The sequence below is a fragment of the Dermacentor silvarum genome, chromosome 3, assembly GCF_013339745.2.
Source record: "Dermacentor silvarum isolate Dsil-2018 chromosome 3, BIME_Dsil_1.4, whole genome shotgun sequence".
NCBI classification, from domain to species: domain Eukaryota; kingdom Metazoa; phylum Arthropoda; class Arachnida; order Ixodida; family Ixodidae; genus Dermacentor; species Dermacentor silvarum.
In genome coordinates this window covers 95548676-95573313 of record NC_051156.1, presented here as the reverse complement: position 1 = coordinate 95573313, position 24638 = coordinate 95548676, and the positions used below count along the sequence as shown (strand labels likewise).

The following is a 24638-nucleotide window of genomic DNA, read 5'->3' as shown; positions in this document are numbered from 1 at the left end:
CTTCATCTGCAGCGGTCATACAGCAGTTTTACATATTTTCTGAAAGTGCAAGGAAATATTGAACATCCGTCTTACTCAACAATAAACGATGTGACCGCTGCCACACTATTCCACAATCGACCTGCAGCGAGAAAGCCGTTCTCTTTGCGTGTGAGGAATCTTAGTGAGGAAATGGGTGTTCCGCTGCTTGATCATCGTCCTATGGCCCCAGTGAAACTGTTACCTCCGTGGCAGTGGCAGCTCATAGATTGTGACACATCATTTATAGAAGTCACGAAACACGCATCAGAGGCACACATTAAAATGCATTTCCTAGAACTTCAGTCCAAGTACTCGTGCACAGAGTATTACACAGACGCTTCTAAGTCACACGCCGGGGTTTCTTATGCAGCCGTCGGCCCATCCTTCTCGGAATCCGGTGTACTCCACCCGGAAACAAGTATCTTTACGGCTGAGTCCTATGCACTTTTATCAGCTGTAAAGCATATAAAGAAATCAAAACTTCAAAAGACTATCATATATACAGACTCTCAAAGTGTCGTGAAAGCCTTGATGTCATTCTGCAAACTAAGAAATCCTGTACTCAATGAGCTCTATTCTGTTCTTTGTAGAGCTTACGCAACTAACCAGCATGTCACTATATGCTGGGTGCCTGGGCATAGAGGCATCGAGGGCAATGTTCTTGCAGACCAAATGGCCACATCAGTGACATCAACCGCTATTAACTCTACAGCTGCTGTTTCTGCAACAGATTTGAAACCTTTCTTGCGAAAGAAACTGCGAAGCCACTGGCAACGCTTGTGGGACACACAAACAAGTAATAAGCTTCATTTGATTAAGCCACAGCTAGGTTACTGGCCCCCCATAACTAAAACATGACGAACTGATGTCCTGTTCTGTCGTCTAAGAATAGGACATACATATGGCACCCACAATTTTTTGCTTATTGGTGATGAACCACCAACCTGTGGTAGATGTTGTGAGAGGCTGACCGTCCTCCATGTCCTCGTGGAGTGTCGGGAAGCCGAAGCCGAGAGAAGGAAACATTTTCCGGTAGCATACCGCTACAATATCCCTCTACATCCCATGCTATTTATTGGTGAACAACCGCTTTTTAATGCCAAAGCAGTCCTCGATTTTTTGAATGATGTTGTGCTACATGTTATTAGCCCAATAAGTTCGTAGCACATCCTCTCTCCAGAGGATGTCGCTGTGATAATTTTTGATAGCACATGCCTCCAGGCCCTTGTGGTTCAAGGGCTCTGTTTAGGTAGTAGTGCTTCTTGCCAATTACTGTATCTTAAATATTTTAAATATATTATTCTTCTTTCTCAATGCATTCCTCATTTCATAGTACACATCATTAGTCATTGCCATGATTTTAGTACATATATATTTTACGCACTTTACAGCGATAATTTTAGGCCCCTTTACAGCCATGTTTCATCTACTTCTCAGAATTCATTGCTCGACGGCACATTCACAAACACTGGCATGGCGCTCTTTGGCCATAACTGGCCCTTGCGCCATAAAACACCACACATCATCATCAAGACGTACATGAGGCCGTATTCCCAAAAAAGTGAGTCGTGATATCGTCAACACAATGCTTCCACATTGTATAGCCATGACTCGCATTAGTTTGCGTAACTGTAACGGTTTGTTGCCTTGCAATATTCAAATTTGCAGTGCAGATCCTCAAATGTTTTCTTTTAGACATGTAGCTAGCATGTACTTATTTAGTTGATATATATAACCTTGCTAGCACTAAGAAACTCCCACAATATATCGGCATTTAGTGGCCCTTTCACTAAATATGTCAGGTCATTGTATCGCTGAAATCTTGCATCTCGATGAGTGCTCTATTATAAAACACCTGTGTTTCTACAGGTCTTCACCCTCTTCTCTCAGGAAGCTCGTCTATAGCATCAGTGCAACCGTGCAGTGCAGACAGCAGCGAAACCACACAATTTGAGGAGTTGCAGCAGAAAAGAATATTTAATTAAGGTTAAGCAGGGCTTGCAGAGTTGTTGAAAATGCCTTCGGCATACTGGCACAGAGATGGCGTATCCTTCGCCGGCCTTTCAAGGCAAAGGAAGATAACATCAGGAGGATAGTGTCCGCATGCGTAGTGCTCCACAACTCCCTTTTGAAGGAATCACCCGACTCAAAGGCCATGTACTGTCATCCGAGTACCACCGATACTGAGGACTGGCAAGGCAACCTGACTGATGGGAGCTGGAGGGCTGATGGTACAGACAGTGGCGCTCTAGTCACCTTGCACGGTGCTGGTCAGGTAATGTTGGCATAGCTATGAAACTACTGTTTATACACACACACCTAAGTTGCAGTACACATGTTTAAAGCAAACTTTCCATTGCCTAGGCTGCCACAATGGCATGTTGGTCTGTGTGTCTGTCTGTCAGTATTGTTGCATATATGTTTGCACTGACACACACACATATACATGTACTAGCTCTGGTATTTGTTTACTTGGCATGTTGACCGTCAGTATAGTGCAATGAAGCACACCTCTGTTCCATGTAATTAAACAGTATATCACGACTTAAAATACATACGGTGCTGCCTCGTAGGTATCTGCGGTATCGTAGGCATACGTTACGTGTAGTGCATAAACACTACACATAACGTTGTAGCCTCCCTATTCTTGTGCCACTATAGGTATGTGCTACTGTCACACAGACGGTAAAAACCCTGATGTGTTTTCATATGCCACACATTTCCCCGCGTACTCCTCTCCTCACAACTCTTCCCTGAAGATATCTCGTCGAATGTCTCACATTATACATTCGCTTCAACTCCTGTTCGCATTTTGACCTAGGTTGAGGAGTGCACGAACCCTGCACGTTACGGCGCTGCTCATACATATAATGTAATAATTATGTCTGAAGAACCTGTGTGGTGAATAAACATTCCATGAGGTTACAGATCACATCGGACTAAGGTTATGCAGTTCACGTAGAACAAAGTGAAGGATTTGCGATGCACTTAAATAGTATGACTAAGATTACGTGTGTTGAATCTACGCATATTTTTTTCTTGTTGTATTATGTTATATTTCAGAAAAGTTGATGAAACAAAATATATTTAAGGACGTTATGTTTGCCTAAATGTTGTGTTCTAATGAAAGTCCTTTTTTATAGCGTTGCTTATGCCATTCGCGACAAACTGTCAAGATAATTAACCACAAATGGCAGGGTGCCATGGCAGGAGAGCCATGTGAAAGACTGCATATGGTAATAGCCGTGCGAGTAAGTTCATGCTTTATTCGATGAACCACTATGTGACATGAAAATTATTATAGCATGAAATAGAGAAATGAAAACGATGTGTGGATAAACTACATACTAATGAGTTTCATTTGTTTTCCCTCTTGATTCTTTGATTTTGCTATGCACTAATTCTGCACAGCATGCATTGTGTCGAGTTGCTCGTCAAGTGATAAAGTGCGCATCATGCCAACTATAGTAAATTCGAAATGATACAGCATGTCTTTTTGCTGCTCTCTCTCTGTTCGCGTGATGCTTTCAGATGGCTGAGGCATTCAGATGCTATGACCATGCTGGCAGCAGTGTCCTCAGATGGCCTGAAAGTGGATACATGATACAGAGTTGTTAAATGCAAAGCATTTCTTGGCAAACATTTGCCACTTTGAGAGTACCTATCTATTCATCATTCGCCTACGTCTTTGTGCTCTAATGGTCGTTTTGTTAACTTCGCAAGCCCCCCCCCCCCCCCCCGCACACTGCTTCGCATATACATCGACTCACACACAGCGTGGGATCTGGCGGATTTTTTTTCTTTACGTGCCCCAGACCAAAATGTTTCAGAACTTACGCCTTCTGGTTCTTTGATGCTCGCCATGACTTGCGTGGTCTTGGCGCACAGCTGAAATTGAAGGTTTGAAAATGATAAACATACTGTACCTCTCACTATTTGCACACTGCATATGCTGCAACTTCCTTGCCTTGCATTTTGCTCCTCCACATCTCTACCTTGTACATCTTCCTCTGCGAAACTGTGTGAATAAATGTCATAGTTTGTGCATTATGGATCTAACAGACATCTGTAAATGTGATTATTTTTGTTTCAATATTGCAGGCTGAAGTAAGTTGTAAAATCTTAACGTTTTGAAGGTGTCACTTGCAGGCGGATGACCACTTTTCACAGGATGAACACTTCTGTCGGTCGAGCTGCTGCCACCTTCCTCCAGACACTCTTGCCCCAGCGTTTCATCGGATAAGAGCTGCAGTTCTTCATCTTGGCTAATGTTGCCTCCGTCTGCTGGCACTTCCATTCTACATCAAGTGCAAACAAACCCATTTTCCATGCTTACGTTCAATAAATGTTCTAAATTCTATGGGCTTCTTCACTTATTATTTATGTGGGTTTAATGCTTATATTGCAGGAGAAAACAGCTGGCTTCTACAAACTACTGTATGCATCAGCAGTGATGCTTTCATACATAAATGAGATCACATGTAGCCTCATTTTGCAAGGATTGTTAAGAATAGCACAAAAGTCAAATAATCATGACAATATATAAAATCATTGTGATAACAATTAATACCGAAGTTATAAAAACGAGTTTATTTCTTACTGGAATCAAGTGCATAGAACTTGCCGTTGAGACACCTGGAATTCCAGGTTGCTCCAAAGGCTGTAAAGGTAGAGTTTGACACAAACTAAGTCTTTCAGGAAGTAATGCTATGCTTTAAAGTGCAGAACACAGACTACACAATGTCGGTGTTACTGAGGAATCAGAGATTACAGCACTTACATGGATAGGCTCCTGGTACACTTTCTCCATAATTGGAACCATAGCTTCAAAGTGTTTCCACCTAATTGTGGGGATATCATTCGTGCCAGCCCCACTTCTGGTCTTCTGTTTGATATCTTGTTTCACTTTTCTAAAATGATCCTTGAGATTCTTGAATTTCTTCTGGCATGTTGCAGCTGCGTAGAATAAAGAAATTGCTACAATGCAGAGCTGAATAGCGTCTGTGCTCACGAAGACAAATACTTCCCTATTGCGTTTCCAGCAGCATTTCTACCCGTCTATCGCAGTATTGGCAGGGGGGGGGGGGGGTGAACGCCTCCTCCAAAATTTTTTACAAACATTATAGGTGTATGTATTGCGTGCAAACACATATGGGGGCCGTTGAAACCCCGCCCCCTCCCTCGCCGCCTCTTTCCGAAATGGAGTCATGGCTACGCTCCTGCACCGGGGTGTAATCTTCGCCTAATCTGTCCTTGACCTAATCCAACAAATTTTCAGGAATAACAAACAGTTACGCCGTATTTATGCTGCAGCAACGTGTTCGTTTTTGCACATCTGCGTTTGCACACTCGCCTGTGCATGTGTGCCGCTAGATTGTTTATTTTAGGACGCTGCTTCCGGGCTGCAGCTCATTTTCGCAAGCGTGTAAACACCGATAATGTGTGTGTACAAATGTCCACAAGTGCTCGCGTACAAATACTCGCGCAGTTTACATCCGTGTCGACGGTTGAAATTTCCGTAAGTTTTAACGTGCTTTCGAGGCGCACGGTTACACGCAACGAAAAGACTGGCACGAGCGAAGATACAGCTCCAAAAGAGCAGGCCGGTCTCTACTACGGCCCCTACTGCTCCCCAGCGAAAATCAGTGATGTCATTTTGAAGGTAGAGCGCCGTATGGGCGCGTGAAAGGTATAATCTGGCATGGCTGATACAGCCCGAGTGCCGCAGGAGCGAGAAAGTCTGTCCGACGTACCACGCCCGCGCGCGGAGAATAGGTTACGCCAACGAGGAATGTAACGACCCATCTATATACAGATCGTCGCCGTATTGCGTCATACAAGGATGGAAGCCTGCGTGTACCGGTTTAAGCCAAAAGTCGAAGGTTGCGCTGACGGCTACGCATGCACTGAACGATCTCTTAACCACAGAGATAAAACGTATTCATGCAACGACACAGAAAAAAAGCATGTAAGAAGGACGAGCTGCCCTGTGAACTTACCATTTACGCCCACATCTTCCGCTATTTTCTTCCATTTCTGATTTTTTATTCAATGTCCTTGTATCTGTCGTGTGTCTTGTCATACAGCATCGGGTAACATCTGATTGTGTCGATGAAAAGTGCAGCGCAAAATCCAGCTGGCTCGGTGGACGCCATTTTGAGCCGGCTTTTCTCCTCGAGCCCTCATTGGCTGCGGGAAAGTGGAAAGTTCCGGCGGGGCGGAAAAAATCGGTCCGAGAGCGATCGGGCTCGCCGCCTCGTTTTCCGCCCGCTATGCCCGCTCGGCGAGTAGGTTTTCGTCGCTTTCCGCGCACCCCTTTGGCCGCCCCGCCTTCGGTGTGAACGCGCCTGGCTACGCAGCGACGGCGCGGTACATTGAACTCCCAGTAGGTAGGTAGGTAGTAAACTTTATTGACGTCCTGAAGTAGTCGCCCCTCGTTTTCATGGAGGGAGGACCGCGGGCCGCTCCCAAGTCGGGACGGGAAGGCCAAGCCTCACCGCCGCAACGTGGGCCTTCTGGACTGCCTTGAGTTGATCGAACCAGTCATGACTCTTTATCAGTAAATAAAATGAGTCCTGCGTAGACAGGTGTGGTCTAAAGTGAAACAGATTTATACCATGCAAGAAAGTGCTGCTTCTTCACAAGAAAGTGCTGCTTCTTCACTTTTTGTGGTGATCTAACAGCTCTAAAAATATAACAATTAACGTTTATAGATATCAAAGCATTTTGAAACACTGTCAATAACAAAGGACGAAGTGGCGTCTGCCAAGGCGTCAACGAGTGAGGTCAGTGAGCGGGCGCTGTCGCCCTATAGTAGTGGCCAGAATGGGGAATTGTGACGAGCGGCAGGCAGCGCTTACGGGCATTGAAGCCGCCGGCAGGGAGCCGGGAGGGGGCTCGCGCTGTCATTTGCACGCAAAGGGGTAATGGTGCCAGCGCTAACGTTCGCAAATGCCATTCTATGCTTAAAATCGGATATCTTGTCGGGGTTGGAAGTCAACCAAAGATCAGTAGGCCGGCTGGCTTTGGGAGCCCACGATAAAACCACAAATGAGGCAGTGCAGGGTGACATGGATTGGGCCTTTTTTGAAGTCAGAAAAGCACAGAGCAAAATTAGTTTTGAATAAAGGCTGAAGAACATGGATGAAAATAAATGGGCGGCTAAAGTGCACAAGTATCTGTTCATGAAAAGCGTGGACACAGAATGGAGGAAGAGGTCAAGGAAGTTGGCAACCAAGTACTGGATAATCGAAACTGTAAATAGACTGCCCGGAGTAACCAGAAAGAAAGTGAGAGAAATAGAGACAGTGAATTGGATGCATAGAATGGAAACAAAAAGGACCATGGAGATTTACAAGAATGAGAAGAAATTGGAAGGGAAAATCTGTACGATAACACAAAGGGCAGTGCCTTGCTATTTGAGGCTGGAGCCGGTTGCCTAAGGACCAAAACATACCGGATCAAATATTCGGAACTAGATGAGGCATGTGTGTGTTGCAGTAAAGATCCAGAGACCACTCAGCACATCCTAATGGAATGCGACGGGATTCACCCAGCGAGAACCGTAGATAACGTACAACTTCCAGAGCGTTAAAAGTGGTAGGAAACATCAACAGATCAGCCGCAGAGATAGGCAAGAGACGATTAGAGTACTGGTGGGAAAAAAGCAGGGAAAAGATGTATACGACCTGATCTCTTAAAATCATAAGTAGCGGTACAAGGTAAATATCGAAAAAAGAAAAAGATTAATTAGAGGTATACAAAAATTCTAGATAAAGTACATGCATAGTATACCTGATTAAATGAAGCAGGCTAGGTGACTATTTGTCGCCGCCCCGTTTCAAAGGGGATGCCATTAAATCATCATCATCATCAACGTCGCCCGATGCGAGTCGCGCCGACTGCTGCTTCAGTGACGCCGCCCGCCCTGACCTGTGGGAAGTTACGCTCGTTTCTTTTTGTTCTGCAGCAAATATATACGTGTACTCATGGCGCGAAAACATTGTTTCCTGCCTGCATGCTACTATCGTACTGCGTCCCAATTTTAGCTCACCTTGAAATGCCTTAGTTTCTACGATTTGGTCAAAGCTGGGGCAGTGGCAACTGTGATGGGGGCGATCTGACATTTCTCTTCAGCAGTGAGGACGGAAACAATAAAGTGGACGCACTACTGGATATTGCGAAGGTTGAAGAAGCTTCTCACAGGATAAAGAAGTCGACAATGCTTTATTTACACAAGCGCAGAAGCACAAAGACGGCCAAAGAAACCGACGGAACAAAGCGCTAACTAACATATGAGTATTTATGGCACGACAGCACCTCCACCAAAATGTGACACAAGGATGAAAGTAACAGTGAAATCTATTTGCAGCTGATATTACAAGAGACAGGCAGCGCAGGCAAGTCCCTAACGTTGTTGTCTTCCGACACCAGCTCGTGCCCATCTCCTTCCACCTTGTTCCCAGCGTTGTAACAATATAGCACCGCACAAAAGGAAGGGACACGGAAGACACACAAACAAATCAAACCAGAAAGTTCAACTGACACATACGGCTAACGCGACGAACACTCAGCGCTGTGTCCCGTCTGTTTCTTTCGCCGTCCGCGTTCTTCTGCGCTATGTAAACCATGCCATACCAACTAGCCCACCAGTCTGTCTTTTTGAATCCGCATTGCTCTCCGACCATGTTGACCCTGAAAAGATGAGCGACTCGCGGCTAGTCTTCTACATGACAGGATATGTTGCACGCAAAACAACCCTGAAGTCTGTGCGCGAGGAATGCTTTGACGAGCTCCTTCTTTCTGCCGACGAAGCAAACGAACAGGTGGCGATGTTCGCCAAGTTCTGCGACAATGGGGGCCTCATTTACCCTTCGGAGAAGCTCTTCGCATTTGTATAAACGTACTTGAAACGACTTTTTTTCGACGTGGTTCAGTTACAACGAGCTGCTGCACAGTAGCAGCTTGGAAGAGCTTGTGTGCTGCCTGCACAAAATCGACGTCATACTTGGCTGTGCACCGCATGGCCCCAGCCTTGCCAACCAGGTTATAAAATTCTTTTAACACGAAAGTGTTTTATGCCGGGGTCCACCAAGACTTCACCGACGTATTTCCGTCACGGAAATACGTCATAGAACATAATACAAAGAAAGAAACCAGAAGAAAAAGTTCCACAAACATACAAAATTTCGAAATCGAACCCACGACCTCTCGGTCCGCGACCATAGATCGCCGAGCGTTTAACCCATTGCGCCACAAACGCATTTGCAGAGAGCTACACAGACGCGCCTTATATATCTAACACTCCTCCGTGTACCCGCGCTCTTGCTCGGGGCGGTGCCGCCGCCTACGAGCAGAAAAGAGAAGTACTGCATTATGACACTAACGCGCACCGACAGTGAACGCTTCGGTTGTCTCAGCACTACGACGCCTCGATGCCAGCATTCGAAGGGACGCTGGCATCAAGAAGCACTACCAACGCCACCTAGGTGGCGTTGGTAGTGGCGTTCACCGTACTCAGCACAGCGGAGTATAATCTTTTGGTCACCCGTTTGCACTTCTTTTCACGGGAAGTTCACTCTTTGTTGAGTGCCTTCGTGCAGATCGAAGAAGCACCTGAAGCTCAGGCGCGTCACTTAGCAGAGGATAACCTAAGGCTGACAACGTTCTCTTTGAATTGTTTGTGAATAATTCAAATATTTTTTTTCTCGTGAAAAAAAAAAGTACCGGCTCAGGTGCATCGCGTAGCAAAGCATCATCGATGACTAAGAATGGTTTGTTTTAAACGGGTTTTGAGCCAATCTTCAAAAATGAGTTCTTTGCGTGAAGAGTTTGTCAAATCAAAATGTTTGCTTCCGAGTTACCACTAGGAATTTTCTTGATTTGCGTTCGATAAGGTGTCAGCGGGAGTAAATCAGCTAAGGCAAGCTACATTCTACGATCGACGCGCGCTCAATCGGATTCTTACCTTGGCGCCTTTCAATTCCGAAAGAGCTAGCTTAGCTACGCTATCGCCATTTGCCGCTATGCACGAGCGAGAAAATATATTACGAAGTTTTTTTTTTATTGTATGCTGGGTTGCACGCGTGGATGATCGCATTCCACGCAGCGTCCTTGTGCTGCGGCTGCTAGCCACCGTCGTGGCCGAAGTGTAAGCGTGTGAGAGCGCCATCTGGCAGTTTCCACCCAAGGCGCCACGCACGAGCCGGCGCGTTCAACACACTTCTCCATTCTAGCCACTGTAGTCGCGCGTATTCGTGGATGCAAACCGGCCATTCCTCGCTAGGCGCGGCAGGCGCAAGGCGCGTAGACGCGAGCTCGCGCGCGTCCGCAAGCGTACGTGTGGCCTGGGCGTAACACAACAGTAGATGACGCGGCGGCTCACGAATACGTCGCAGTTATCACGACGTGCTGGTGTTATCGTAACCGACGACCGACTACGTATTCAAAGCCTTCTAGGGCGAAAAGAACGCAAATGTCAACGAACGCAACGGAAGCAACGATTCAACATAAACAGCCTGTGTGCAAACAAAGAATTTTGACCGGAAGGAAGGCGATAGCTGCATTTCAGGATCTGTATTTTTACCTGGCGTCGCTCCCGCGTTGCGCCGCGAAGCATGCTGTGAAGCTCGGTGCAATCCGGGCGTTTAGATTCGCACGTATACCTACAGACGATGTGTGCATAATAAAATGGCGACTTATTTCACTAACGTCCCGCTTGAATGCATGCTAAATAAATGTTTTCACTTGATGAACGTGTCTAGCCTGCTCTATTGTGACAGGTATGGTGCGCGATCTTTACAAATAATTCTCAGTTGTAACGAAATGTGCTGTACGTCCCAAGCACCCAGTTATAAAAGCGTTCTGCCTGTAGATCGTGTTAGCTGCGGGAATATAGGTCTTTCTATCCGGTTCCGTAATATATGCAATGAACGCGCTCGTCCTTGTGCTGCCCAACTGCGCGGTCGATTGAAACGATTATTGCTTTTAAGAACGAGTCGACACTGTCTCTAAGGTAGCTAGTACTATCGACCTAGCAGAATAAGCCAGGTCGAATAAACTGCGTTATAGACCCTATGAAATCTAACTGCCCAGAAGAGAAATCGCAACCGGATTAGGCGCATGCGACAAGTTGCCTGCGATTCTCGGCAATTCTTCGCCGGCACTGACGGTACAAAGAGGCAGAACTAAAAGCATGTGAACAAATTCACATGCTTTTGCAAACCCATCCGCAAGCACATGGGCTAACGAACTTCATGTAGGCAGGCAAATACAAGTTGACGCAGCTGAGAACAGTAATTGTCCATGCGCACGTGCTTCCATCCTCGTGCTTCCATAACAAGAATGTCACCACTGATACGCAGTTACCAACATCGTCGGCCAGTTATGAATACCAATGGAATAGGAACCTAAAGTTAATCAGTGACTACGTTGCTGATTCATTATGATATGCGCAAGTTCCCATTTTGACAAATGAACAAAATGGACAGATTTTCACAGGTAAAGCTTCATTCGTCCCCACAGGACCAGAATTCGTCGAGCACATCTGCTTTTCGTCCTCTCCGAAAGGCCAATAAGTCAAGTTTTCAATTTGCATAAATCCACGTCGTTTCACTATTTCGCTGGTGGAGTGTGGCATGGAATCCTTTACTACAGAAAACGGAAACACTTTCATGATTATTTGTGCCAGTGGTACAGTGCTTGCATCGTAATTCGATGACGTTCTTAGGGAAAATGTCGCAATGTACTAGTAAAAAAAAAACGCGTTGCTAAAACACCCTCAACTGCGTCTACGAAACCCACAATCATTGCGGCGAGACGTATTTCATTTAAAATGAAATGCAGGCAACGAACCCTTGCGCGCAATCTTATTTGAATAAATCATGCACGCACGCTGTTTGGGTCCGAGGCGTTGGGGTAGGAGAGCAGCACGTGGTAAGGCTGGAGCTGAACTTCGTCGAATCCGTATTCGGTGAGCCGTTCGGCAACGTATTGCGCCAGTACCTGCTCTTCTCGTGGACTGCCAGCCACGTGAGGCTCCTTGGCAAGAAACCTGCATGCGCAATTAAAGATCCATAATTGATGGAAAAGAAAAATGCAAAAATTTCCTTAGGTCCCCTCAGACTACATATATCCGCATTTCTTCCTGTGCCACGACCTTGGATATAAGGAACTTTTTTACTTGAACAGAAAGTTTATAACCATCCCGTGTTATTTAGCATAATTATACTTATTGAGCAGGATTTCTCGAATGAACGCGCTTCCACGAGAAATCCCAACGGCTATTTTACTAAAAAATATAATTCCACTTATCAACTTTCAGGTTAATCACTTTGGGACACATGATTTCATTTACCAAGTTGGAGCCGACGAATACCCAAGTCATATTCATTTCTAAGGCTAGTATTCGTCGCGACGTATCCGTTCCCAAAATGTGCGACAAAATTCAATGATGTTCCAGTCAAAGTGGATCTGCGCTATTTAAAAGGCGGATTACGAAGTGTGTAAATGAAACAACAGTGCCTACTGCCGCAAGTTCATTTATTCATATGATTTAACATCGCAGAGCAACACACATTCGCTACTGGACACTTCGTTGTGGAGGGCTCAGGAGCAATTTTGACCACCTAAGGTTCTTTAACGTAGGCCTTAAAAGAAGTACACGAGCGCTTTTGCATTTCGCCCCCATCGAAATGCGGCCGCGGGAATAGAACCCGCAACATCGCGCTCAGCAGCAGAAAGCCATAGCCACTGACCGTTCGCGGCATAGGTGCCGAAAGTTTGAGCGTGCTTGTCTCAAAACTGGTCATCATCATCATCATCATCCTATATTTATGTCCACTGCAGGACGAAGGCCTCTCCCTGCGATCTCCAATTGCCCCTGTCTTGCGCTAGCGTATTCCAACTTGCGCCTGCGAATTTCCTAACCTCATCATCCTACCTGACTTTCTGCCGTCCTCGACTGCGCTTCCCTTCTCTTGGTATCCATTCTGTAACCCTAATGGTCCACCGGTTATCCATCCTACGCATTACATGGCCTGCCCAGCTCCATTTCTTCCGCTTAATGTCAACTAGAATATCGTCTACCCCCGTTTGTTCTCTCATCCACACCGCTCTCTTCCTGTCTGTTAACGTTACTCCTAAGATTTTTCGTTCCATCGCTCTTTGTGCGGTCCTTAACTTGTTCTCGAGCTTCTTTGTTAACCTCCAAGTTTCTGCCCCATATGTTAGCACCGGTAGAATGCAATGATTGTACACTCTTCTTTTCAACGTCAGTGGTAAGCTCCCAGTCAGGATTTGGCAATGCCTGCCGTATGCACTCCAACCCAATTTTATTCTTCTGTAAATTTCTTTCTCATGATCAGGGTCCCCTGTGAGTAATTGACCTAGATAAACGTATTCCTTTACAGACTCTAGATGCTGACTGGCGATCCTGAATTCTTGTTCCCTTGCCAGGCTATTGAACATTATGTTTGTCTTCTGCATATTGATCTTCAACCCAATTCTTGCACTTTCTCGATGGAGGTCCTCAATCATTTGTTGTAATTCCTCTCCATTGTTGCTCAATAGGACAATGTCATCTGCAAACCGAAGGTTGCTGAGATATTCGCCGTCGATCCTCACTCCTAATCCTTCCCAGTCTAAGAGCTTGCATACTTCTTCTAAGCATGCAGTGAATTGCATTGGAGAGATTGTGTCTCCTTGCCTGACCCCTTTCTTGATATGTATCTTTCTACTTTTCTTGTGGAGAACCAAGGTAGCTGTGGAATCCTTGTAGATATTTGCTAAGATATTCACGTATGCCTCCTCTACTCCTTGATTACGCAATGCCTCTATGACTGCTGGTATCTCTACTGAATCGAATGCCTTTTCATAATCTATGAAAGCCATATAGAGAGGTTGATTGTACTCCGCAGATTTCTCGATTACCTGATTGATGGCATGGATATGGTCCCTCGTAGAATATCCCTTCCTGAAGCCAGCCTGTTCTCTTGGTTGACTGAAGTCAAGTGTTGTCCTGATTCTATTGGAAATTATCTTGGTGAATATTTTATACAATACTGAAAGCAAGCTAATGGGTCTATAATTCTTCAGTTCTTTAACGTCTCCCTTCTTATGGATTAGTATAATGTTGGCGTTCTTCCAGCTCTCTGGTACACATGAAGTTGTGAGGCATTGCGTATAAAGGGCCGCAAGCATTTCAAGCATGATATCTCCTCCATCTTTGATTAAATCTACTGTTATTCCATCTTCTCCAGGCGCTTTTCCCCTGGTCATGTCTTTCAAGGCCCTTCTAACTTCATCGCTAGTTATAGAAGGAGCCTCTGTATCCGGTTCATCCCTATTTCGAATGAAAGTAGCTTGGCTGTTTTGGGCACTGTACAGGTCAGTATAGAATTCTTCCGCTGCTTTTACTATGTCATCGAAATTGCTGATGATATTACCATGCTTATCGTTCAGTGCATACATCTTGCCTTGTCCTATGCCAAGCTTTCTTCTTACTGATTTAATGCTGCGTCCGTATTTTACGGCTTTCTCAATCTTTCCCACGTTATAATTTCGAATATCCCTTACTTTCTTCTTGTTGATCAGTTTTGACAGTTCAGCGAATTCTATCTGATCTCTTGAGTTGGACACTTTCATGTTTTGTCGTTTCTTTATTAGGTCCTTTGTTTCTTGGGAGAGCTTCCCTACAGGTTGCTTTGGTGCCTTACCTCCCACTTCAATTGCTGCTTCTGAGATCAGCCTAGTTAAGGTTTCATTCATTAGCTCTATGTTATCTTCATCTTCCTGTTCTAAAGCTGCATAATTGTTTGCGAGCACCAGCCTGAATTGGTCTGCTTTCACCCTTACTGCGTCTAGGTTGGCCTGTTTCCTCTTGACTAATTTCACTCTTTCTCTCTTCAAATTGAGAGAAATCCTAGACCTCACTAACCTATGGTCACTGCACTTTACAAGGTACCCAACACTTCTACATTCTGCACTATGCTTGGATCAGCACAGAGTATGAAATCTATTTCATTCCTTGTTTCTCCATTAGGGCTTTTCCAGGTCCACTTCCTGTTGGTGCGCTTCCTGAAGAATGTATTCATTACTCGGAGCCTATTCCTTTCCGCGAATTCGACCAACATCTCTCCTCTTGCATTCCTAGAATCGATGCCGTAGTTTCGAATTGCTTGCTCGCCAACCTGCTTTCTGCCCACTTTTGCATTGAAGTCGCCCATGACTACAGTATACTGAGTTTGCACCTTTCTCATTGCTAATTCGCCATCTTCATAAAACTGTTCTATCTCTTCATCATCGTGAGTGGAAGTTGGGGCGTAGGCTTGTACTACCTTCATTTTGTACCTCCTATTCAGCTTTATTATGACGACTGCTACCCTCTCACTAATGCTGTAAAATTCATCAATGTTGCCCGCTATGTTATGTACTAGAAATCCTACCCCGGATTCTCTCTTATCTGGAAGACCTCTGTAGCAGAGGACGTGGCCGTTAGTCAGCACTGTGTAAGCTTCACCAGTTCTTCTAACCTCACTAAGGCCAATAATATCCAAGGCAATGCCTGATAATTCTTCAAATAGTCCTGCTAAGCTAGCCTCACGCGAGAGGGTGCGCGTGTTGAACGTTGCCAGGTTCAATTTTCATTGGCGGCCTGTCCGGACCCAGAGATTCTTAGCACGCTCTGCCACGTCGCAGGTCTGACCGCCGCCTTGGTCAGGTGCTCCGCAGCCACTGGGGACTGAGGGCCACGGGTTAATTGTCGGAGTCATCAGGGAGGTAGTGGCCGAATACTGCACCAGGGAGGCCAATTCCTGTTCTGGTGAGGGAGTGACTTTTGATGAAGCTTAGTGGGCCTGCCTAGTTTGGTTGCACCTGAACTAGTATAGCCCCACTAGCTCTCGGCAATATGTATTTTTTTTGCCGGTGTCAGGCACCACTCCAAGCCTGAAAATGTAGTGGAATGGAGCAGGATTCGAACTTACGACCTTCAGATTTGAGGTCGGGTGTTCTACCTCTACTCCACGCCACCACTATTGGTGCTAGCTTATAACAACTGGTGCTAGCTTATAAACATATTTAAAGTTCACGCGCTGTGCAAGTTCCCCGCCAAATTCCGCAATCGCAACATGTGCTCTTTTTGCTAAATTCTATGAACGCAAGGAATTAACGAAGAACGTTGTTAACAATGGAAATGCGGATATGTTTATGAAAAGGTTAGGATGTTTACCCCTGCTCTACGGTGCCCTGCTCTGTCAGTGTTCGTGCTCTTTCCATTACACGATATTGAATACATTTTGTGTATGCTCTTTGCTGCTTGGATTAAGGCGAGTGCAGTATTAATAAATATGATAAAGGTATGCGCCTTAAGTTAGTTACGATTAAAATGAAACTTTTCTCACAAGATACGTACTGAAAGTGAATAGTAGAAATAATGCATTTTTTTCATGAAAATGTTTGCTGCGATCTCACGGGCCATGAACATTGAACTGTTTGACTACTAATCTGAAAAAAAAAATTCCTTAGCAAAATTTGCGAGGACTGTATTTTCATACGTCAGCGGCATTTTCGGTACACTTTACAATACTGACATTTTTTTTTCAAAAAACAAGAACGAAAAAAACACACACACAAGATGCGCAATCTTTCTAGGATAGATGATTCTAGTGATATATAATATATAATCTGCTGGCTTACAGCACGTGTTCATCAAACGCCTGGTCCGCGATGGCCTCAACAAGCAGATCGGTGTCGACCTCTCGATGGGCGCTCTCAAGTCCGACAATGCCGTCGCTTCCGCGGCAACTGTTCACACATGCGGCGGAAGCGTTTGTCGCAGGCGGCGACGTCCGCTGCTCGCTGCCCGCGTCCGCGGAGCCGCTGAGAGCTGGTGCGGCGGCGCTCGCCGTTGTGTAGCCACTTTGCCAGTTCGACGGCACCACGTAGCGTCCGACCAGGAGGAAGACTGCGCCCGTCGCGAGCACGGCCACGGTACCCGCTGCGCACGCTTTCCTGCCACTGAGCCCCTGTATGGGCCTGCGCTTGGCGTGAATAGTATAAGAGAGGTGAATCAATTGGCAGCTAAAGCTTGGCTGAAAAGTAGGTTTGCGAGAAATCAAAAGGAATTGGTGCCGCAGCAGGCCGCTAAACGGCAGCTTACCGTTTTCAAAGAAAAGAAACATATTAAACACAGAAATAAAGACGTTTTCAAAAAGAGAGTACAAGAAGACAGCACAATTGGTGCATTCTACCGGTGTTATCGCGTTGTGCCGTGCATTGTGTGTCCACACGTCAAAGAACCCCAGGTGGTAAAACTTAATCCTGAGTCCCCCATTAACGGCGGAACTCATAATCATACTGGACAGGGGAACAGCGCTGAAAGACGAAAGACAAGAAGGGGAACCAACACCGGCGCTCCCCTTCTTGTTCCCCTTTTCTATTCCCCTTCTTGTGTTTCGTCTTTTAGCGCTGTTCCCCTGCCGAGTATGTACCGACTAGCCCAAGCCTTTACTGTGTTCCAACTCATAATGACGTCTTAAAACCCCTGGATTTAATTTTTTTTATCGCGTTAAGTATGTGAACTCATGGCCTCGGAGATTCGCGCGCTGGCAGCTCTTGCTTCGGCCCTCCTAAAGAAAAGTAATCCGGCGCGCGTCCGAGTGCCCAGAGATGTCGCTGCTATAGCCGAGGGCTTTACCGCCTGTGGAGGCGGCCGTAGAAAGTAGACCACGCGAGATCTCAACGTGCGCATTGCCCCTCGTTTCACGTGCTGCGGAAGATTTTCACAGCTAAGCGGCTGTGAAAGCGTGTCGCTATCCGCATACTTTGCTAGTCATCGTGGATGAATTCTGCCTTATTTGATTTAATTTTCATTCCAGTTGTACTTTTTCTATTGACTTCATTGATGTTGCGTGTTATTGCGTTATGCGAAAAATACTTTTATTACATTGCGGCTTTTTTTTTTGTTGAATAATAGTTGCTTTAGATTATTGTAACTATAGTTGCGCACCCGCCGGGGTGGCTCAGTCAGCTAAGGCGTTGCGCTGCTGAGCACGAGGTCGCGGGATCGAATCCCGGCCCCGGCGGCCGCATTTCGATGGAGGCGAAATGCGAAAACGCCCGTGTGCTTGCGTTGTAGTGCACGCTAAAGAACCCCAGGTGGTCAAAATTAATCCGGAGCCCTCCACTACGGCGTGCCTCATAATCAGAACTGGTTTTGGCACGTAAAACCCCAGAAAGAAGAAGAAGACTATAGTTGCGCCCTTACTCATTGCCTTCTTAAAGGCCGTGTAAGGTATTCGTAAATAAATATATTAAAAATAAATCTTTCTGTTTCCTGGAAGACGTTATCGGTTCAATGGTCTTTGATTGCGTCGATTTGGTTATCGGGAATTGCCGTATCCGGACACGGCTATTCTTGGAATAACCCCATACGTAGACATTGTTATCTACAGTAAGGCTGTCGTGGTTCAGGCGTACGCGCGAGCCTTTCTCTTTTTCTTTCAACACAGACTTTCCAGAGCAGCCTGCGCTTATTCCGTGTTTCGTTTGAATAGTCATTGCCAACAGAAATACCACTTGGTTTCAGTTTTGCGCAGTTTTGATGATGCAGAAGTCGGCAGAATAGACAAGACTGGTCAGTCTATGTACCCGGAAGTGTGCGGGCCATTTCAGTTAAAAACAAACGACGGTGACCTGGTACCCATATCACCTGCTCCAGTCGTGGTAAAGTTGTAGGGATTAATGATTCTAGTGCATTCAATTGGTGTAAAATGAGGCGGTCGAAATGAATAAGACCAAGATAGCGCCTCGGAAAAAATGCCTACACCCGCTTTCTCTCCATACAATCATACACCCATCGCTATTAAATTACTGATATTCAATTGCGCTAAATGAACTTGTAATAGGCCGCCTACATTTCTAATGGATCGTTTCTTGTCCGTGGCGGCGCGTGCTCTCAACAGCTTATTTCGAACCTATGTGGACATTAGTGAAAGCGCATGACCGGCACGGCCCCGCGCTACACATAAATGTACTGCACTGTAAAAAAACTTCTTACTCTTTCGTGCTTAATTCGTCACCAAACAATCATCGTAATTTATTTTGCGTGAGTTTCCTGTCTTTAATGCTTCGCGTCCCCCGTATTTCCAGGCCACGAACGGTATGCCCGTTACCAGCGTGACATAGCATTCTTGGCCGGAAAGTAGCGAGCGCCTAGTTTTAACGAAAGGAAACGCAAGCAAGACCGATGACGATGATTCTTTTGGAGACAATATACGCCCGAAAGGGTGTAAACGTCTTTTATAGTGAACTCTTAATAAAGGTTGCAGCCTTTCGGGCTTGTCTTGTCCCACAACAATAATAATTGTCATCTACGTTGCCCGCATTTCCCTTCTTTACCGCTGCGAGCCGGGTACCCCAAGGTAACGAACAGCATGCGCGTTATCAGCGTGACATTGCATTCTCGACAGGAAGACAGCGAGCGCACCGTTTTCAAGAAAGGAAACGCAAGCAAGGCACATGGAGATTATTGTTGTGAGATAAAGATACGCCCCTAACGGTGCACATTTTTACGAGTCTACGGGAGCTGGACTGGGGGGGGGGCACGAAGATACTAAGGCATGCGGCTTATTTAAGAACGTTTATTCCATGCACAAACACGACAAGTTACTCTCGTGCATCGTTCGAAACACATAGCCATACGGTATTTTCGACTGGTCGCATCCATCCCCCGAAGCAGAGTCGTACAGATCCGGCGTTCCCCGAACTCACAGGTACAGGACAAGCGCGCAAGCCGAACGTGTGACTCGCTCGCGGAGGAAGAAATGGCAGATGCGAAACCCCGAGACTACTGCTAACGTCCGATGTTTCGCCTATCCAAAGCTAAACCGGCGGACGCGCCGGTGGGACGACCGTTCGTTGAGACGCCAGCATGCTGTGACCGTCGCCAAGAGCGGCGACGCTGTGCTGTGATGACGTTGCTGGAAACGCTCTCATCTCGACGACTGCTCCGACGACAGGGCGCGGAGCGCCTCATAGCGCTACAAGATGGAGGAGAGCGATCGAAAAAAACCAGCTGAACGCAAGGCGCGCACCCTCTTTCAACCAGCCGAAGACAAAGCCGCTCGCGAGAGCGGTCTAGAGCGCTCCGAAACAGCCAGCCGAAGATGCCAATAGTGAACTTTCATAAACTGCGGAGCAACGCGCTGTTTCTCCTAAGAATCACGATTGATTCCCTGTCCGTGGAAAAATTGAACTTGTTCGTTGACTTCCCATGACTGCGAGAGTAAAAGAAGTGAATGTTGACTGAGTGGCGTGGCCAGAACATGAACGAGCAACACATAACTATCAACTGGAACGTAGCGGCGTGTGGCGCTTAATGGTGGGACTGAGTATTCTGCTCGGTAATGTAAGAAGTCCTTGTACGACAAACTTGTCTGTAAATATATATAGCGCTGTTGCTGATCGAGTGTACCACAGCAATGTGAAGCGGCGTTCGGTGCACAGTTCTCAAGCCTTTCATGTTCCTGTGTCTTCTGAATATATAGTGGGGAAAAAAAGTTGAAAGGCGATTCAGCGTCTAGTTGAAGTCGATGAAAGACTGTCCTTCTGAGCGTTTGTCACCAGTTATCATCATCATCCTGATCATAATCTCACAGTTGTCACGATTACCGTGATCATCATAGCCATAATCATAATTACTGCTGCTTTGGGAATAAATTATATGGTTCGTCATTACCATCATCATCAGCGTTGTCACATACTTAGACTACACTATGTTCGGGGCGGCCCACGAAGGAGGCTTCAGGCTCGAAACAGAGTGAAAAGTGGGGGTAACTCGCCATGAAAGGCATTGGCTTCAAATGTTTGGAATGACGATTCAACTGTTATTTCATGTCGATCGAACTCTGTCGCTACAGCGCGGCTCCACGAATAACTTGACGTTGAAATAGACGTTAAAGCATCTCCCAACATTTTTTTTATATTTTTAAATTGCACTATGTCCTTCATCGACCCACGAAAGCAGCTAGAAGTAGAAACAGACATACCCAATAGGCAAATGGAGGTCCACTGAACACCGTCCACTGAGCAAGACATTGTTCAAAATCACACATAGTGGAGGCTAGTCGCATACAGGGCACCAATGAAAAGTTTGTTTTCTTGTTAGTGCAAGAAGCTAAAAAAGAGCTGAAGGTACCTCCATTTCTATCATTGCTTATGATGTACTACAGTTTATGCGCAAGAATAACGAATGGACAGACCGGAGCAAGTACACACGGACAGGTCGAAGACAGAAGAGGCAAGCCTTTTTTTGTAACCATGTCTTGCATGTGTACGGTGTCACACCGGCTGAAAAGGTTGCCGGGATATATAGCGTCCGAGTAGTCTTCTCGGCACCGCAAAATTTAAAGAAAAAAAAGCAAACGTGGCAATAGCAAGAAGAATGTTGACACATGCAGTAGAAAACACGCCACAAAATATGTGGTTAAATTTGCAATTAACGTGGTTTACGAGAACCCGTTGACATGTGGTGCTGCTTACGTGGGCCAAACGGGAACGTTCATAAATGAGAGACTGCGCGAACACCGATACAACTGTGGCAAGCGCCGGGCGCGGCAAGATGTCCCAGCACTTGCACATAGTACCGCACCTGTGTTATCGCCATCCTATCAAAAATTGGTTCGCACTGCACCAGGTGCGCTGTGATCCAATTTTTGATAGGACGACCATGATACACAAGTCAAGCAGCCAAACAAAAATAGAAGTTATCCAAGATTATAACATTTAGGTGGCCCCTCAAGGCACATGTGTCAGCGCACCGTCCAAAGCTCTAAATATTCGAGTAATTGGTGGCAATCGGTGGTTTCGGTAGGCTTAGGAAGGCATCCTTGCGTATGCGAGGTACACTACATACTCGTTTTCTGAAACAGAAAAAAAGTTAATAGTTCGCGCTCGGTGTCCTGTGAGTTTGTACTCGCTTCAGGCTGTCCATTAGTTATTCTAGCGCAAACTCTGGTATGTTTAACCAACACCACACTGCCGGATTTTCCTTGTTTATGATGTGATTGCGGGTTTCCTTTGAAAACTAAGCGTGAGCCACGGAGTGATAATTTTTTAAGCTTTGCGGAGTTCTTAAGCATCGCCTGTTGCAGTTAACATAATTCTAGTCGTTGAACTGGATTATTTAGCGAGGCGGATACTACTTGCACGAGAAATTGAAACATATATGCAACTAATTAGCAAATATCCACTGATTACCTTCTTAATTAATTACTTTATGGCACATGTATTTACGAATTGTGCCCTGTGAATTTGCAAGGCCATATCCACTTGGAAGGAATTTTCCGAATGACACCAGTTTGGAGAATGTGCCATCAAACTCATATGACATACCGCCTGCACAGCCATATCTTTAACACCAGTTTGGAGATATGTGCCATCAAACTCGCCGTAAAAATGCGCTGTTCTACTTACTTGCTAAACGCTTTTTTTATGCATTGAAGCACAAAAGTAACTCGGAACGCCCGGATGTTTCGTCCCACAATTTGGGAAATAGTATCTCGAAACTGGTGTCATCCTGGAGATTCAAGTGGATACGTCTTCCAACTCGCCGGCTACAATTCGTAAATTGCAATGTGTGCTGTATAGTAAAACACTATGAAGTTAAGTAGCACTGACAATTGGGCGAGTTGGTTAGGCTGCATGGCTTCAGAACGGCGCAAAGTTAATTAGTGAACTTTTTAAATTAGTTGAATGCGTGTTTCGATTTCTGGTGCTAGTGATGTCCGCTTCTTCGAATAATCTAGCTCAAGGAAAACAATTATGCTATCTGTCACAGGCGATTTTAAAAATATATACGACTTACTTAAAAATTATCACCGCCGTAGTATAGTGATTAATAAGGGATAAATGCTGAGCCGATGCTTCTTGACAGCTATTTATCACGTTATTTTTTCATTAGTTTCTCACAAAGCTCTCTTAGTGCGCGGGCGAGGGAAGTGCTGAACTTGCAGACAGCTAGGACTACTTACTGACTGCACTTCAATATTTCCTTTTCGTTAGGACTGACATGATTCTGCTGTACTGCATTACATCCCTTTTTTTACCACACACGATTTAATTCCATAATAATTCACACAATCATGACAAACACACAAGGCTACATATTTCCATTTCACATTGTTTTAAACGCAATGGGCGAACTCACATAGACAGAAGATAGAACTCGCAACGAACAAGTGCTAACAATATTATCTATATCGGCTCTTTAAATCGAGCTATTTCTTTTTGTATTCTTCTTATATTGCTTTTTTTTCTTCACAGCAGATCGCCTGAGGGCGTCACTGGCATAACGGTAGAAACCGGTTCACGTTAACCATTTACTGAACACAGTAAGAAACTTCTTCCGTGCTTCACGTGTATGAAAGCTGTACGTCTCTTTTTAACAAGCACACGGCTCAGCTTTTCAGCGAGATCTTACTTGTCCGTCGCCGGCTTCTTAGCGTCAGTCATGGTTCGTTGATCCGGCCGTCGACTTTCTTCAGATGATCAGGTCAACTGCACAGAATCAGACCCGAACAACAAAAATTGTGACGTGAAAATCGTTTCAGGCCACACTGTGCTCGTGCATTTTCTCACATTAAGTTACCGACGATAAAGGCAACAACGACCTTGTCCTACAGCTCGACGCTTCTGTTCTCTTGCTTCACACTTTACAGCAGCTGTACAATTTCACCATTCCTATTAAAGGTCCTCCTCACATCGGCCAAACTGGCCGTTGTGTCCCCAACCGATTACGAGGACATACGAATCGTCAAGCAGGCACCTTAGCGGTTAAACTCGTACTTGGAAAACATTCCGTCACTGGGTCGAACCTCCGCCGTATAAACAGCTGTCTTGCTGTCGCTCCTCGGAATGGAAGGCCGGTCAGTTGTTCGTCTTGGCGCTCGCTCTCATCACGACGTTAAAACGACGTGTTCAGTGAGAGCAGTGCTTGAAGTAGTCCTGCAGATTGCACACTGCGCACTCCTCGCCTGCACAAACAAACGATAATTGAGGCCTTGTAAAAAAACGTGCGAAAGATAATGACGGGTCGTTCAGATAAAACGACGGCTATTTCCACCTAGCTTTAGCGTAATGGGGGACCGTAAGCGATGTCGCAATGATAACACCCAGATCATGCAGGAAGCGAATAGCGTGGTCTCAGGAAACACTTCCAAATATCCACGTTATGTTGGAATGCATGCCGCACCGATACACGGACCCTTCGATGGACAGCGTTCCTCTCGAATAAGTCATCATATTTTCCGACGACTCACGCTTTAAAGGTGCATTCGTAAATCACTGGTTCAGTCAGCGGATCGAGCACAAAGTTGCTCACCTGCGCCGAATTTGGACGTGCAGGTTGCCTTCACATAGGTTCTACAATTTGAGTGGGTATGCGTACGTGCACGCTTGGAGTGAGGCACGGTGGTTCACACTGATATTAGTAGAATCTGCACTGCCTGGCGTATCTTCTAATGCGGTGAATACAACTGAGTAAAACTAATAACCACTACAGGACGTACACATCATGACAAGGACGGCAGAGCGTGCGAACAAATGACAATAGCGCTACG

General features: G+C 45.7%; 1 protein-coding gene across 2 annotated transcripts in view; it reads right to left on the bottom strand.

The window, feature by feature from the left end:
* The window catches only part of LOC119445595 (aminopeptidase NAALADL1), a 67370-nt gene extending 43376 nt beyond the window's left edge, over window positions 1-23994 (bottom strand). Inside the window, exons 1-4 of one of the 2 annotated variants that reach the window (XM_037709861.2) lie at window positions 23866-23994; window positions 23501-23577; window positions 16717-17055; window positions 11914-12073 (exon numbers count right to left, since the gene is read on the bottom strand). In XM_037709861.2, the coding sequence (XP_037565789.1) occupies window positions 11914-12073; window positions 16717-17055; window positions 23501-23532 (531 nt within the window). In that variant the 5' untranslated portion in view covers window positions 23533-23577; window positions 23866-23994. Of the gene's footprint in view, window positions 1-11913; window positions 12074-16716; window positions 17056-23500 lie in introns of both variants that reach the window. The other variant, XM_049663441.1, reaches the window with a different exon arrangement.
* Window positions 23995-24638: the final 644 nt, after the last annotated feature.